The following is a 13,666-nucleotide window of genomic DNA, read 5'->3' as shown; positions in this document are numbered from 1 at the left end:
AGCTAGCGCTGCTTCACTCTGCTGTCCAACTGTGACAAAGTAAGGGTCATGCCAGGGAGAGGATTTAAAAGGCAGAATGCAGCGGCTCTGACACAAGGCTGCAAGGAGAGAGGGAAGAAAGTGAACACTGTAGAGGTACAGAAAGGTCCTTTTCTCGCCGTTATGCTGCAACTTAATTGTAAGGATAGGAAGTCTTTACCTGGGGAGCAGGCTAATGGAAAGATGTGATCGTCTCTGCAGAGACAGAACACATGAAGACATCGAGTTTGTGCTACGCTGCAATCAACCTACAACCAAAACTACTGGAGAGGCTAATAAATGACATGAGCCAGGAATGGGACGAGTGTGCATCTTCAGCAGTTTGTCATTTTCTCTTCTGTTTGGGGTTTGCAGGCAGAGCCACGATATCCCGCAGAGCTTTTTACTCGCTGCACTATGTTGATGTTATTAATTTGGGGCTGCGAAGTGAAGCAGGCTAGCGAGATATTGACACTTGCCTTGAATTTGATGTGGGAGTTGATGGTCTCCAGACAATGACAAATCCATCACGGCTGTCACAACATTATTTGTTTACGAGAGTGTTTTCATATGGATCAGTACATTTGCAAACATTTTATGGCCCTCTTTTTTTTTTTTTTAAGGCAGCTCATATTGCACAAATATGTTCTGTGGACTGCTTCTATTCAAAGGGTGTTTATTATTTTACAATTACTATTTGTCATGTGGCAGATGCTTTTTTCCAAAGCGACGTGCATATGAGATTTTCATACATCACAAACAAGGGTGTGGACAGGAGAGAACAACAAGAGTAAGGGTCCTAATGCTAATTTCTCCTCCAACTGGACACAGGTGCTACAAGGTAATGAATGGAGTGAATAAATAGTCTTTTGTTTGTTAAAGAAACAAGGTGTTCAGCGAGGAGCTCGGTCTTTAGCCTTTTCCTAAAGGTCAAGAGGGACTCTGCAGATCAAATGGAGTTTGGTAAGTGGTTCCACCACTGAGAAACCACAGAAGAAAAGAGTAGCTAGAGACTTGGCATGGGCAAGAGAGGCCACATGCTGTTTAAAAGTGAGCTGGAGTAGAGGTTGTCATTACTCGCGTCCCCGTGTCCTCTGCTCAGTGGACTCTCGCAAGTCTTTATCCAAAAGGGTCTTCACACAAAAGGGCTGAAGCGCAAAAGGCATTGACACTGACCAGATGCTCAGTGGCAACAAAAGCCAGCTACCAGCCCAGATCCAGACTGAAGACAGAAATAAGGAAAGAAACACTTACTGACCGATTGCCCACTCCTATATTCCACAGCCGTCTTCTTCCGTTTAGTAGCTTAGCTCAGTCTCTCCTTTGAAGATCTGGAGTGAAAACCCTAACCCCTTTCATTACTTGGCAGTAGCTTTTGTAAATTTGTCAGCTGAAAAATATTCGGCCAGTATTATGTTAACATCATCACTCCCTGGAGGCATGTCTGTGGAGCACTTCATGAACATTGTGTGTACTGTGTCTTAAAAGACACTTTAGTTGTGGTTGCGATCAGGTGCAGACAGCTGAACTGCGTTTCACTCACGCTTTACAAAATCAGAGTCTGTCCTGTCAAATTCATGAGAGACAGACAACTGACACTGCCAGCTTTTACCAGATGTGCGCGGAAGAAAATGCATCTTTGGCTAATATTTCCTCCCAGTCACTGTTTTAGTTCTGTTAAGAAAAACTTTTCTCTTCCTAAAACAAGCACACCTGGTCTCTACACTAACAATCCCCTGCTAGGAGCTCCCTACAACTGCCCTGCAGCACTGAACAGGTGTTGATGTGTGTGTGTGACCTCTGTGCAAAGGCTATGAGCAACACCCACCTGCCTTTTCCTTTGCTCAGTTTGCTCTGAAGACTTGCTTCCTGGCAAAAGCAGCGCTCCCTCACACATGCCCAGACTTACCCAGCCAAACACCAGGCCCGTCCTCCAGCGGCTGCAGCTACAGGAATTTAATATGTAAATAACCAGCTTTAATTAACACAGTTGATAGGGGCAACACAGCTGCTGCTGACATTGACTGATTACCCTTACCTCAATGCAGTGTATGCGTTCTGTTGTGGCGTTCAAGGTTGAAATCTACGGCCTGTCAGTGTTTACCACGACTGCATTTCAGTCATGTCACAATGCGACACACTTGTTGCCTCTGTCTACATGCATTAGTTACAGATCTTCAAAGAAGAGCCGTAAACCACCGCAGGCCAAGGCCAACAGCAGCACCGTCTGCATTAAAACAGCACTCTGCTTCCCCAGTCTTCTAACAGTAACAGTGTCCTCAGCTGTTGTCCTAACTTCAGTTTGTGCTTTGTTTTATTCCTCTTCAGGTACTACTCCGACATTAGTAAGATGCCAGCGATCAGCGACCAGGACATGAACGCCTACTTGGCAGAACAGTCACGGATGCACATGAACGAGTTCAACAGCATGAGCTCCCTCAGTGAGATTTACTCCTATGTGGGCAAATACACTGAGGAGGTATGTAATACTGACACTTACTGTACACTTCTGATATAACACATCTGTATCATCTTTACCTATGATTTAGTACACTGATGTTACTTATTTTTCTTAAGAAAAGTTAAGGGAATGCTTAAAATTGGTAATCAACATTCATATCAATCTAGCAAATAACACATAAAATGAAATTGCCTATTTTGTTTTACTATTGGTAGACTATTAGTAGACTTTGATGCTGGTAAAGTTTATGACTGAAGGTAATTTAGATGTTCATGGTGGCCAGCTAGTAAGAGGACAGTCGGAAAAGTTAAGTGAAGGTGTGTCTCGATGGTTTGAAGCTTGCTTCTCTGTGTAGGATGGCAGCTGGTGTCAGGATTCACAGCAGCTCTAATGGATTCCAGTGTCCATCAGGACAGAAACAAGCTTACATTGAGCAGTAACTGTTTTGCATTTACAAGTAAACAGAAGAGACGTCTTGTTCATGTTATGTTAAACACCAGGTTTGAAAGCACTGGTTGCAGTGGTTTCCAGTGACCTGTTTACCTTGTTGTCCCGCTGGCAGATTGTTTGCGCGCTGGAGCAGGACGACGCAGCCAGGAAACAGAGGCTGGCCTTCAAGCTGGAGCAGGTGGTGGCCTTCATGAGTCTGGAGAGCTGAGGACCGCACTTCCCAGGGCGCACTGGGAAGAGACCCCATCAGAAACCGAGCCGTGCCTGAGCGAAGACCTGTCCCCATCTTTTTTCATCATGTGACTTCCTCCCTCCGCCTTTCAAAGATGACTTCTTCCTTGACCTTTTTTTCTGCTTCCTCTCCCCCAAGAAGTATTTACTTTTCCTCATCCACTCTGCTGCATAGACTAGTTTACCTGAATAAATCTGAAGGGTGGTTCGGGGCTGAGGTTGGCGTCTCCCACAGTGCAATGCGGGGGATTCCTCAGCTTCACCACGGGGAGAGCTTCAAGGGGTGATTGCTTGAAAGCTGGCCATATTGGCATACTTCAGTCCCCCTGCTGGAAGAGAAGAGGGGAAAAAACATTTTTATGTTGCCTTCAAGAATTTACACTGATAGGTAATTCTTTAAAAACCACGGTGTTGGCTTTCCATTTTGTTGAGAACTTTTTTCAAAATAGGATAGTTAAAATGAAACCATCTCTAGAGTCCAGTTTATTGTAGTTCTATATTCAATATACGGAATCAAGAGGAAACATCACAAATGATGACTGCAAGCCAAATGAACATGAAGAAAATTAATGCAAGGATGGTTTGCCAAGTTTACACTGTACCTACAAGCGAAGCAAACATATCTGCGAAATTTGGGGCGAGTCCAGGCAAACCTAGAATGTTCCTGTGTTCTTTCAATGTAGCTGGAGTTGTATTTAAGAAAAAGACTGATGGGGGGGGTTGGGAAGGATTAGTGCTTCTCCAAACTTTTCCTTTCTTGAAATGTGACTGACGTTAAAACTTTACAAACCAGAGCATTCTCCCGATCTAGACCCCCCCTTTGCAACATTCGCACATTTCTCCCCGTCCAGCATTTACTTCAAAGAAATGCTCATGATTTCTGCTTCCATCCGGCTTATGTGGCTACTGCAAAATTAACCTATTAGACTAAACCCCGGAGGCCCCGACCCAAGTTGGATCCTCTTTAAGAAGCACACAAACAACTCTGGAAGACGGTGTTCTGACTTCTCATCCAAACATCAGGAGCGGTCTTCGTCTGGCTCTTGCCACTTCCAATCTTGTGCCGCCACTGCGAAGGTCTATCAAAGCACACACACACACACACACACACACACACACAATCAGCAGCTGCCCCCAAGATCCTGACTGCCCAGATATCTACGCCAGCCCTGGAGGGGGTAACAGAAGAGCTGACTGAAATGCACTGGGTAAGAAACTGCTTGATCGTTAAAAATAAGAAGAATGATTCAGTACTGTGTAGCCAGACGATGGCTGACGGCCTCCTGAACGGGCTCTGTTGTGAGAGTAGCACTTCTTTCCCGGGATGTTCTTATTTAAAGACTTTTGTGTGGAGGAATCAAACAAGATGGACTTAGTCGGTCAGCCAAAAACCAAAGGAGCTTGAAATTTTCAAAACGGTCAAAAATGTATTTGTAAAGTGCCACTGAGGAACTGACAACAACAACAACAAAAAAAAGGACTACGTAGAAGACGACCACTTCTGGGACAAAAAAAATATTGTGACTGGAACTTTAAGAAACCTGTGTGATTTTTCTGACCTCAGTGTGTCGAGGTGAGAGGCTCTGTGGGCGAGGTGATCTGATCCTCCTTTCTCTTTCCATCGTCCCGGGTCTCTCCAGCTCTCGGCACACCGTTCGCCCTCGTGTCCGGCTCCTGACTTACCAGTTTTCTTTTCTGTTTTGCACAAGCGTTGGAGATGGTAGCTAGTTGCATACGGCAAAACCCCAACTCTTGAGTGTGTAACTGTTGAGGCGCTCTTGTCTGTATTAGTGTAGTTGTCCTCAGTGGCGGCAGGGGGCGGCCTTCTCCAAGCCTCAAAAAAGAAAAAATAAAGAAAAAGGAAAAAAAAAAAATCAGATAAAGCAGAGCAGGAACAGAACAAGATGTGAGCATCACAGCAGGATAACCAGAAAATGACAGACATTTAAAGTAGATAAGACTTGTTGGAGAGAGCGATTGAAAGAGAGACCATGGAGGCGCCCTCCGTACCCTTTGACCTCTGCCCTTTCTTTTGCCTTGACAACGTGCCCCATGTGGTGATGTGAATGTGTGAAGACCGCCCTAGGTCCACCTTGGGTCCTTTATTGGCTTTTTAAGCGCATGTAAAACGTAAACAATTTAAGAAACTTATTTAAAAAAAGTGAAAAATAAGAAAATTAAGCCTTGCAATGATGATGTGGATGTGTTCTTTTATCTTTCTTTTGCTTGGAAGAATCGAGATGGAAAAAGTGGATTGTTCATGTAATAAAAACTATAACTTCCGTTTAAGGTGGAACCTTTATCCAGTTCAACCCTGCTGCAGAAGCTCATGCCCATGGTTTTGTCAAGTGTTAGATGCTAAATAAAACAGATATTATATACCCTTGCATGTTGACCTATTTGGATGGTATGACGTGGAACTGCCTTGCTCAAAGATATTTATATACTTCTACTACTACTACTAGGGACTTTAAAGTCATTTACAAGCCAGCTGTTCATTTGAAGATTACAGATCTCACATGAACAATGTTTTTTTTTCCTTTTTTTGGGGGAAACACAGAAGATGCAAGTTGAGTCTTGCTCTGTCTTTGCTGCTATTACATCTTGTTTTGAGAGTTTTCTGCTGCATTAGGTTGATTACTTCATCATAACTGCTTGGTCGTTTTCTTCTGCATCAGTTGGGCCCAGAACAGAAAAAAGAAGCATTTGAAGTGATGAAGCCCTGTTTTCAAAAAGCTACCGATGGTGAAGCAAGCGTGTTGTTTGACAAAGGTTCATTTCATAAAAAGCAACAAAAGACTGCATCAGCTCGCCACCATGTGTGTCTCAAAACATAAACCTAAACCATAAACCTATATAACTATTCCTTGAAGAACACGTGGAAGAAACAACCTATACATGTAATTAAGCAACTTTTTACAGGACAGGGTCATTAGGCTTAATAGTAGACTTATGTTTAAGATCGAGTTTGGCAAGTGACTGTTTCTGTCTTAGCCCTCGTGTCAAATGTGTGTGAGATATCCGCATCGTCGTCTTTTAATTACTGTCTGCAGGTATACAGTATGATGAATGTCTGTCGTTTCAACTTGGAGGGGTACATTCACAAGGTGTTTGCTGGACGAGTTAAGCTGTAAACATATCAAAACTCATCATATGTGTTATTGGAAAATGAGGGGAATGAGGATTAATTCATGCAAGGCTGACATTAATAAGAACCGTGCTACTGAAACACCTTCAGACCATTGCAAACAACCTCTTTCATTCATGTAGCCAGTGTATACTCTGTCTAGATACCCAAAGTTTCCCCTCGCAGCCGTGTGTTCATCAATAACACAAGGTGAGAGTCCTGGACTGTCGTTGTGAATCTGCCCCCCGGCCTTTCATTTCTCCCTGCCCCCCCGTCCCCTCCCCTGCAACAAAGGTTGTCTGCTAGTAGCCACCCTTGTGTTGCCAAGAGCACAGATAAAGTTTCCACCTTTAAACGTTTTGTAGGAACTAAAAATGTCCTCCTAGCTCAGTGTTATAGCAGGTGTTACAGAAACATGCTAGAAAAGACTTTTACTAGACCATATTTGAAAGATAAAGAGTATCTTATCGAGAGATAAAAACGAAACCTGGGGGATATAAGGCGAGCTTCTCTAACTTTGTTATAATTAATTGTATACCTGTGTATGTAAATATAATGCATTCCTATTTTGCAGTCAAGAACAAAATACTATTTGTAATATAGAATAAACTTTATTATGAAACCAAGCATCTCATGATTGTTTTTGTTCTTTGGGTCACTTTGCAGACTGCAGTGTTGTTGGAGGCTAATTGACTTTTGAATTATACTGTTGTTTACTTTGAGAAAAAGATACTGAAATCTGAAATACCCCGGGCTGAATATTAAAGCACTACCGGCCAGATTTAGACTTTGACGTGCCCCTTACTCCACTGGGAAACACATCGCCTCCTGCAAGATGCACACTTGATAAATATTTAAAGAACTGTTCAACCTCTAAGACCTCTTCACAGGCTAACTGTGGGTGGAGCCACGCTGACAGTTTGATGCTGTCATCAAAATCTGATCAGAAACGTGAAAAACATCAGCCCAAACAGGTGCAACAACACCAGCACAGCAGATTGGGAGAGGTGTCAGTCAAGCACAGTCCTGAGATCAGGGACAGTCTCGTGTGGGTGCACCTGGCATTACAAGGACTTTAAATCAAATGGCCATATTTTCCAAGTCCAAGCCGTATGCTACCTACACACCATTTAGGCACATTGTTATTTAAAACCTGAAGCAGGAAGCAGTGACGGATAGCTCTGAATTCCTGGAATGCGCTCGCTGCAGACCACACTGTGTGTTGCCAAATAGCTCCAGTTTTCCTTCCCATCATACTGACAGGTGCTACGTCAGCCAGACTGGGCGTTCAGGGAGTCTGAGGCCACCTCAGGTCTCCCACTGTCTGGTGGCAGGCAGAGCAAAAAAAAAAAAAAAACAGTAGATGCACAAAGATGCATAACTAAGAGCCATTTCCATTGAGAGCACAATCATTTCTAATTATTCTCCGTGCTGTCGACTGTATGCGTGTCAGGATACACAAGAACAAATGCTGTGCTGTATATAGCAGCAGGACAAGACCTCTCCCGTGAAAGGAAACCCCTCTGCCTTTCAGATGCATAATGACCCAAATCATTTTCGACTTTGTTAAGTATCCGAATCATTCAAATGATGCTTTTATCCAGTTAATTCAAAGTGTATGGCCTGATTTTCCACAGTACCACCGGGGAAGATAAAGAAAGCGAGGGCTGGAATAAATCTTCGCACAGGGGGAGTCATGCTCCGAGTGAATAATCCAATTCTAGGAGTAACTCAAAGAGTAAATCTCTAAAAAATATGCAAATCAGCATCCAACAGTCATACCTGTGAGCTTACCTCTAAGCCCAGAAGCCTAGCTCACAGTATCGACTTCCAATTCAGTCAAAACCATCGTCATCATAGTGGTCGATTTGGTGTTACAAAGCAGCTTCCCTACCCAATAACAAAGTGTCATGCCAGGGAGAACAAAAACAAACATCTCTGCATGCCCCCCCGAAAACAATAGTAGAGAACTTTTCAACTCAGCTGCAACAAAGCCTTCTGGGAAACAAGGTGGCGGCAGCACGCAGCCTGAAAAGCAATGGCTGCAATCTGCCATAAAACAGAAAGAAGAAGAGGCAATTATGCACGGCTGATAACCATGGAGGAGCCACAGGGGAGGAGGAGGAGGAGGAGGTCCAATATTAGGACATTTTTTCTCCAAAAAGTCTCAACCAACTAAGTTTCATATTCCCTTTCAGCACGATGGTTGTAGCTAATGGCTCACAGTTTCACACTGTTAACGCTGATCTACTTACAAAAGCACAAGAATGGAACAATTTGGCTGAATGTGGGAGCTGTCAGAGTGATCCTTTAAGCTAAAGATTTCCACTGTCATCGCTTGTGTGCAGATTTAGACTTGGGAGCCTTTTAGATTAAAATTAATTCATTTATCATTGATGTGAACGGGTGAGACACGCACATTTTAAGAGGTCACTCCCCCAAACAAAAGGAACAAAAGGGGCCAGAAGGCTAACTGATGCCCACATGCGGATTGGCTCATCAGCAATAACATGAAATGAGAAAAGTTGATCTACAGGAGAATAAATATTTGAAAGCACTGCAGGACGGCTGAGAGCCTTAATATTCCATTATATTTGGAATTGTCACCTGGTGCCTGAATTTTGTGTTTTTCTTTCCATAAATAAAGATATAAAGAAATTTGGTGCATTAAAATTCACCAGATTGCAGGAAATGAAGTGTTTGACGCTCAAAATTTCGTGGGGGAGCTACAGGGGTCTGGTCTGCGAGAAGCAGCTGACAGCAGCAGTAGATACTCGATTTATGGAGCCAGATGTTCATGCATTCAGGTCGATGTGCAGCTAGCCTCCTTAAACTCCCTAAATGCTATTTTTCCAGTACCGGTTTAAAAAGTTTCACCCAGCTCGTCTTCTCCTCCTAATGAGGAAAGTTTACAGAAACAAACAGGATTCAGCGGGGCTGAATATACATTATACAGATGTAAATTCAATACATCTTCCCAACTTTGACAACTTCTCCATCCCATCTTCCAAGTTGGATTTGGTAGTTAGAAACTGGCTGATGGATTCTCTAATTAATGAGTAAGGCTGGCTCGCTGGGCCTGGACCTCTCATTGTGTTTGGCTCTAACTCAGCCTATTACCACTCCAAGTGATGCAAATGCTGCTTAACTCCTAATCTGAGTAGCAAAATAAGCTCCGCGGGGTAAATCCATGGATTTTCTTTATATTGTCAAGAGGCATGTTACAAAAGCTCCTCTGCTTTAATGAGAGGTGTTTCCTGACATGATGTAACCCCAGCTATTATAATGAAGGCAACGCAAATATCCAAAATAATTAGGAAACAGCAGCATTGGTAAAGATTAGTTGAACCTAGAAGCTTCCTCCTCTTGAAGTCAATCTCGCAGACCTGAAGCCATTGAGGAAATCAAAGAGGGAAATCCCTGCCTCTGAGCACTCATCCGTCTACAAAGCTTAGCTGCAGTAAACACGCCGGTTTATTTTACTCTACAATCTGCATTATTCAATATCATACATCAAAGGCAGTCAAAACACACACTTTAACGCACTAATTTTCTGTTTTTTTCTTGTGGCCCATCAGCTTCGTTATCTCACAGAACACACGGTTGGCTTTCTGCAACATCAACTTTTTCCGCTGCACAATAAAGAGCAGCACCGGCGCTGCGCAGCGAGGCCATCCTCAAACACCTTCCCAGAGACACGCGGGACTTTAAAAGTCAGAGGTAAGCTAAAAAAAAAGGACAAGTAAATGAAAAACAGGAGTGACAGATGAGGAAATCGAAAGTTCTGTGCAGCAAAGGAGGGCAGGGGAGGCGTGAAGTGGAGAAAACAGAGTGACAACCTGCTGGAGGGGTATGCCCACAGACGGGAGGCGGCGGCACTCCGGAAAGTGGCTGACGGAGACGAGAGATTGAATTGGCCCAGTGTCACCCTCCATATACCAACCAGTGAACTGGGAGTAATGGGTGAGAAATAGAAGGAGGGAAGGTGGAAGGAGAGAGAGAAAGAGAGGCAGGGAGAGGAGAAAGGGCCACCGAGTGTCACCCTAATTTTCTGACCAGTGAGGTGGGAATAATGGAAGAGAGGTAAGAGGCACCTCTGAGGGGTGATGGGTTGGGAGAGGTTGGATGGAGGTAGTGAAGGGGGCAGGATGATAGAGAGCCGGCTATGATTGCTTCACGCCAGGGGTGGTTTTCCACACTCCCATGATCACCGCAGCCCTTTCACCCCAAACCCCCCCTCAACCCTGCATCGCGTCCACACACACTGATGTGGAAAAAAGAAAAGATTAGAAGGTCCGTGGGATCATACCTGTCTGTTCCACGGAGGTAAAGCGACGCACAGACGACGGGGAGCACAGAGGAGTTTGGTGCTTCGCTGGCAATCGGTGCCAGAGGGCACGCGGGGTTACGGGATCGGATAATCGATAAGGCTGAATCTGCAGCTTTGGGGACTTGAACCCATATTCATCCCCTGTCCACCTCAGCTTAACAGACTTATCTTCAATACAAGAGACTATTAGATTTACTGTCAACGGAGCAATTCGAAAGATTAATATCACTCTATCAGCTGCTGTGTTTGAGTAACAGGTCCAGGCAGGAAACTAATGTTACAGCGTTATCGTGGAGTATAAAAACACTTCAAGCTTAGTGATGGTTTAGCCCGGCTAATGGCGCCGGTCTGTCTCGTGTTGCTGATGGATCTCTGACACTCGGCAGCTTTGGAGCATGAAGACGGCAGAGGAGAAGAAGGGGATTTCATCTGAGGCACAAAAAGCTCAAATCTTGTTCTATCATCTCTCTGCTTTGGGCTTTTTTAGTTTTCAAAAGGTTGCAGCATCTTAAAGTTCACTCGCCTTTTACTGTTTTCAAGCTTGTTCTAATGACAAACGCCAACAGCATGACAGTCAGTTGTTCCTGTGCAATCACAGTTTCAAAAATGGAGTAAAAATGTTTGACTTCTGCCAAAAATCATGTTAATAATCTCTGTCCGAGCCAAAATCTGTTATCAAAACATCTGTGTGACTCAGAGTTTCGCGGTGATGTTTCTCATGTGGCTCCTGTCATGAGGGTAAGTGGCTGCCGTGTCGGCGGCCTGACCGGCAGCCTGCGTGGATTGATGAGGAGTGCAGCTTGGACGCTGGCTGATGGGTATAATTTCAACAGTGGACTCAGAAATATTGACAACTGCACGCAAGCAGATGGGAGCAATTACCGCTATTCGTCCATTCTCCTCCGTCTGCTCTGTCTTAGTAAACATTTGTGTTGCTGGTGGCGGCAGGGACAGAGCGGGAAGGAATTCAGACACACTCGACGCTACAGCCAGAGACTCAAAAGGCCCTATTCAGTTCCTGTTAAAAGTTTGCTTTATTTCCTTTTGCTGCCACAAATAAACTCAATCCCTGACACACTTGTATGGTTGTTTTTTTGTCTTAGGCGTAGCTGCGTACGTGGGAGGTGTTCGATCCCAGCATGTAGCTGAGCTGGAGAGGATGGCCTATACGTCGTAAGTATTTGCGTTACTTTGAATTTGTTGGTGAAAGGGACAAAAATATTACAATGTACTGCAAAGTGTGGCTGGATGATGCTCGACTTTAAATCTGAAGAAGCACCTGGAGCTCAGCACCGTTATGCAACGTCTCTATTTCTACTGTTCCCACTTGATTGAGCGGCTGCTCTTCCTGTTATTAGTGTTCAGAGTTACAAATTTTGGGCTGCAGGCGAGGTCACGCAATGAGTCAATACATTCAAAGACACGCGCCCTGAAGGTTACGTGACCAACATGCGCAAGGATTCACAAAAGGTCTTTATTACCAGCAATGCAGAAGTACTCAAACAGGCTACTTCACTCAGCAGTTAATTTCAAATATTTAAAGTTTCCCAACGCTGATCTTGTTTATGCTCAGATTATGGTGTGTGACTCAGACTACAGACTACACCTCTGGAACCTGCTCTCTATCTCAAACACACCTGATAAATCAGCAGCACAGTACGGGGTCTACACACGTCCTGTTATGCTAAACAATGCCATTGATCTTACACAACCCTGCCTCTCACACACACATGCACATGCGCACACACACACGCACACACATCCTACACGCTCTGAAGTTACTCCTTTATGGGCTCCACAAATCTTCGCCCCCATTTCAGCTCCTAATCAATAACAACCATGCAATTCCTTCTAAACTGCACATTTGCTCGGGCTGCGGCACCATATGCTCACACTGAAACACGAATTACCGGAGCTGTGTGAGCCTATACAACACAGCAAATTGATTATCTGGTTGAGAAGTACATTGAATTTATTATTGCTTTATTGTCCGCTTACATGTCCTGCACGTTTCTCCCTGTTGATAATGGATTATAGCTGTGCAACAGACAGGTATGATCCCAAAAATCCCTGTGCTGCATAAACACAGACACATGTCGAGGCTCCAGGAAGAGGAAATGGTTTCAGACAGAATTGATTTGGCTCAACGCTGTGACAGATGTACGCTTTACTGCTCTTCCTCAAGTTACAGTTCCATTACAAAACACTCTTTAGCCATGAACCATGGAGCTACGTTCAAGACAATATGCAACAGAATCAAACTTTCGATGTGTAAACTGCACTGCAGCTTTTCCACATTTGTACATTTGCACTTTTGAACATGACCACTTGTATGTATTTGTCTTTAAACAACAAAAATGAAAGAATAATTTCAGCATTAAATAATAAATAAGACCCATGAAATGCAGATTTTATGACAGAAACAGTGTAATCATGTTACTTACAAGAGTGCAGGCGTTCTAATTTTTCAGTAATATTGCCAATCAAACATAACTTCTTACCTTTGCCATTTAAAGTAATTGCTTAATCACATTTGGACGACCAATTTTCTTTCATGCCCAATGAAGCTTAAAAGAAGAAGCACCAGACAATTAATGGCAAATGTTACTGTGGCTCCATGCAACACAAAAGGAATATCATGAGTTATGTATGCAATGCGTGCCTGCATTCACTGCACAGTAATTTATAGGATAAAAAAATAAAAATAAAATAAACATGGAAACTGAAAAGGCTAATATCCTGCTGCTTAGTATCTGAAGACAGCTGAAAAAAAGGAATCAGTGTTCCTGTGAGCTGCTCCGGTGGGGCAGCAGACAAAGGGCAGCCCTCTATCATAGTCGGCCACCTGTGGGCTTCTGTCCCTGGCTCAGTCACGCTCCTCATTCCCCCCATGTTAGCCTGTCTACAATGGACAGAAGCCCATCAGCTGGCCTCAGCGCTGTCCCGTCCCTGTGGGCCAACTGCTGCATGATACACAAAGGAGAATCCCGCCAGGCACAATAACACAGATTAACACAAATACCCGCCACCCCCACCCAAAAAAAACCCC

The 13,666-nt window shown here is 44.0% G+C and overlaps 1 protein-coding gene across 1 annotated transcript in view; it reads left to right on the top strand.

Moving 5' to 3' along the window:
• Positions 1-4,997, top strand: part of plxna4 (plexin A4) — a 231,080-nt gene extending 226,083 nt beyond the window's left edge. The window contains exons 31-32 of the mRNA XM_070992584.1: positions 2,347-2,497; positions 3,042-4,997. Of these exons, the coding sequence (XP_070848685.1) occupies positions 2,347-2,497; positions 3,042-3,137 (247 nt within the window). The 3' untranslated portion in view covers positions 3,138-4,997. The remainder of the gene's footprint in view (positions 1-2,346; positions 2,498-3,041) is intronic.
• Positions 4,998-13,666: the final 8,669 nt, after the last annotated feature.

Source organism: Chaetodon trifascialis, chromosome 22 (assembly GCF_039877785.1).
Source record: "Chaetodon trifascialis isolate fChaTrf1 chromosome 22, fChaTrf1.hap1, whole genome shotgun sequence".
NCBI lineage: Eukaryota > Metazoa > Chordata > Actinopteri > Chaetodontiformes > Chaetodontidae > Chaetodon > Chaetodon trifascialis.
The sequence above is the reverse complement of the archived record's forward strand: the minus strand, read 5'-3'. Positions and strand labels throughout refer to the sequence as shown.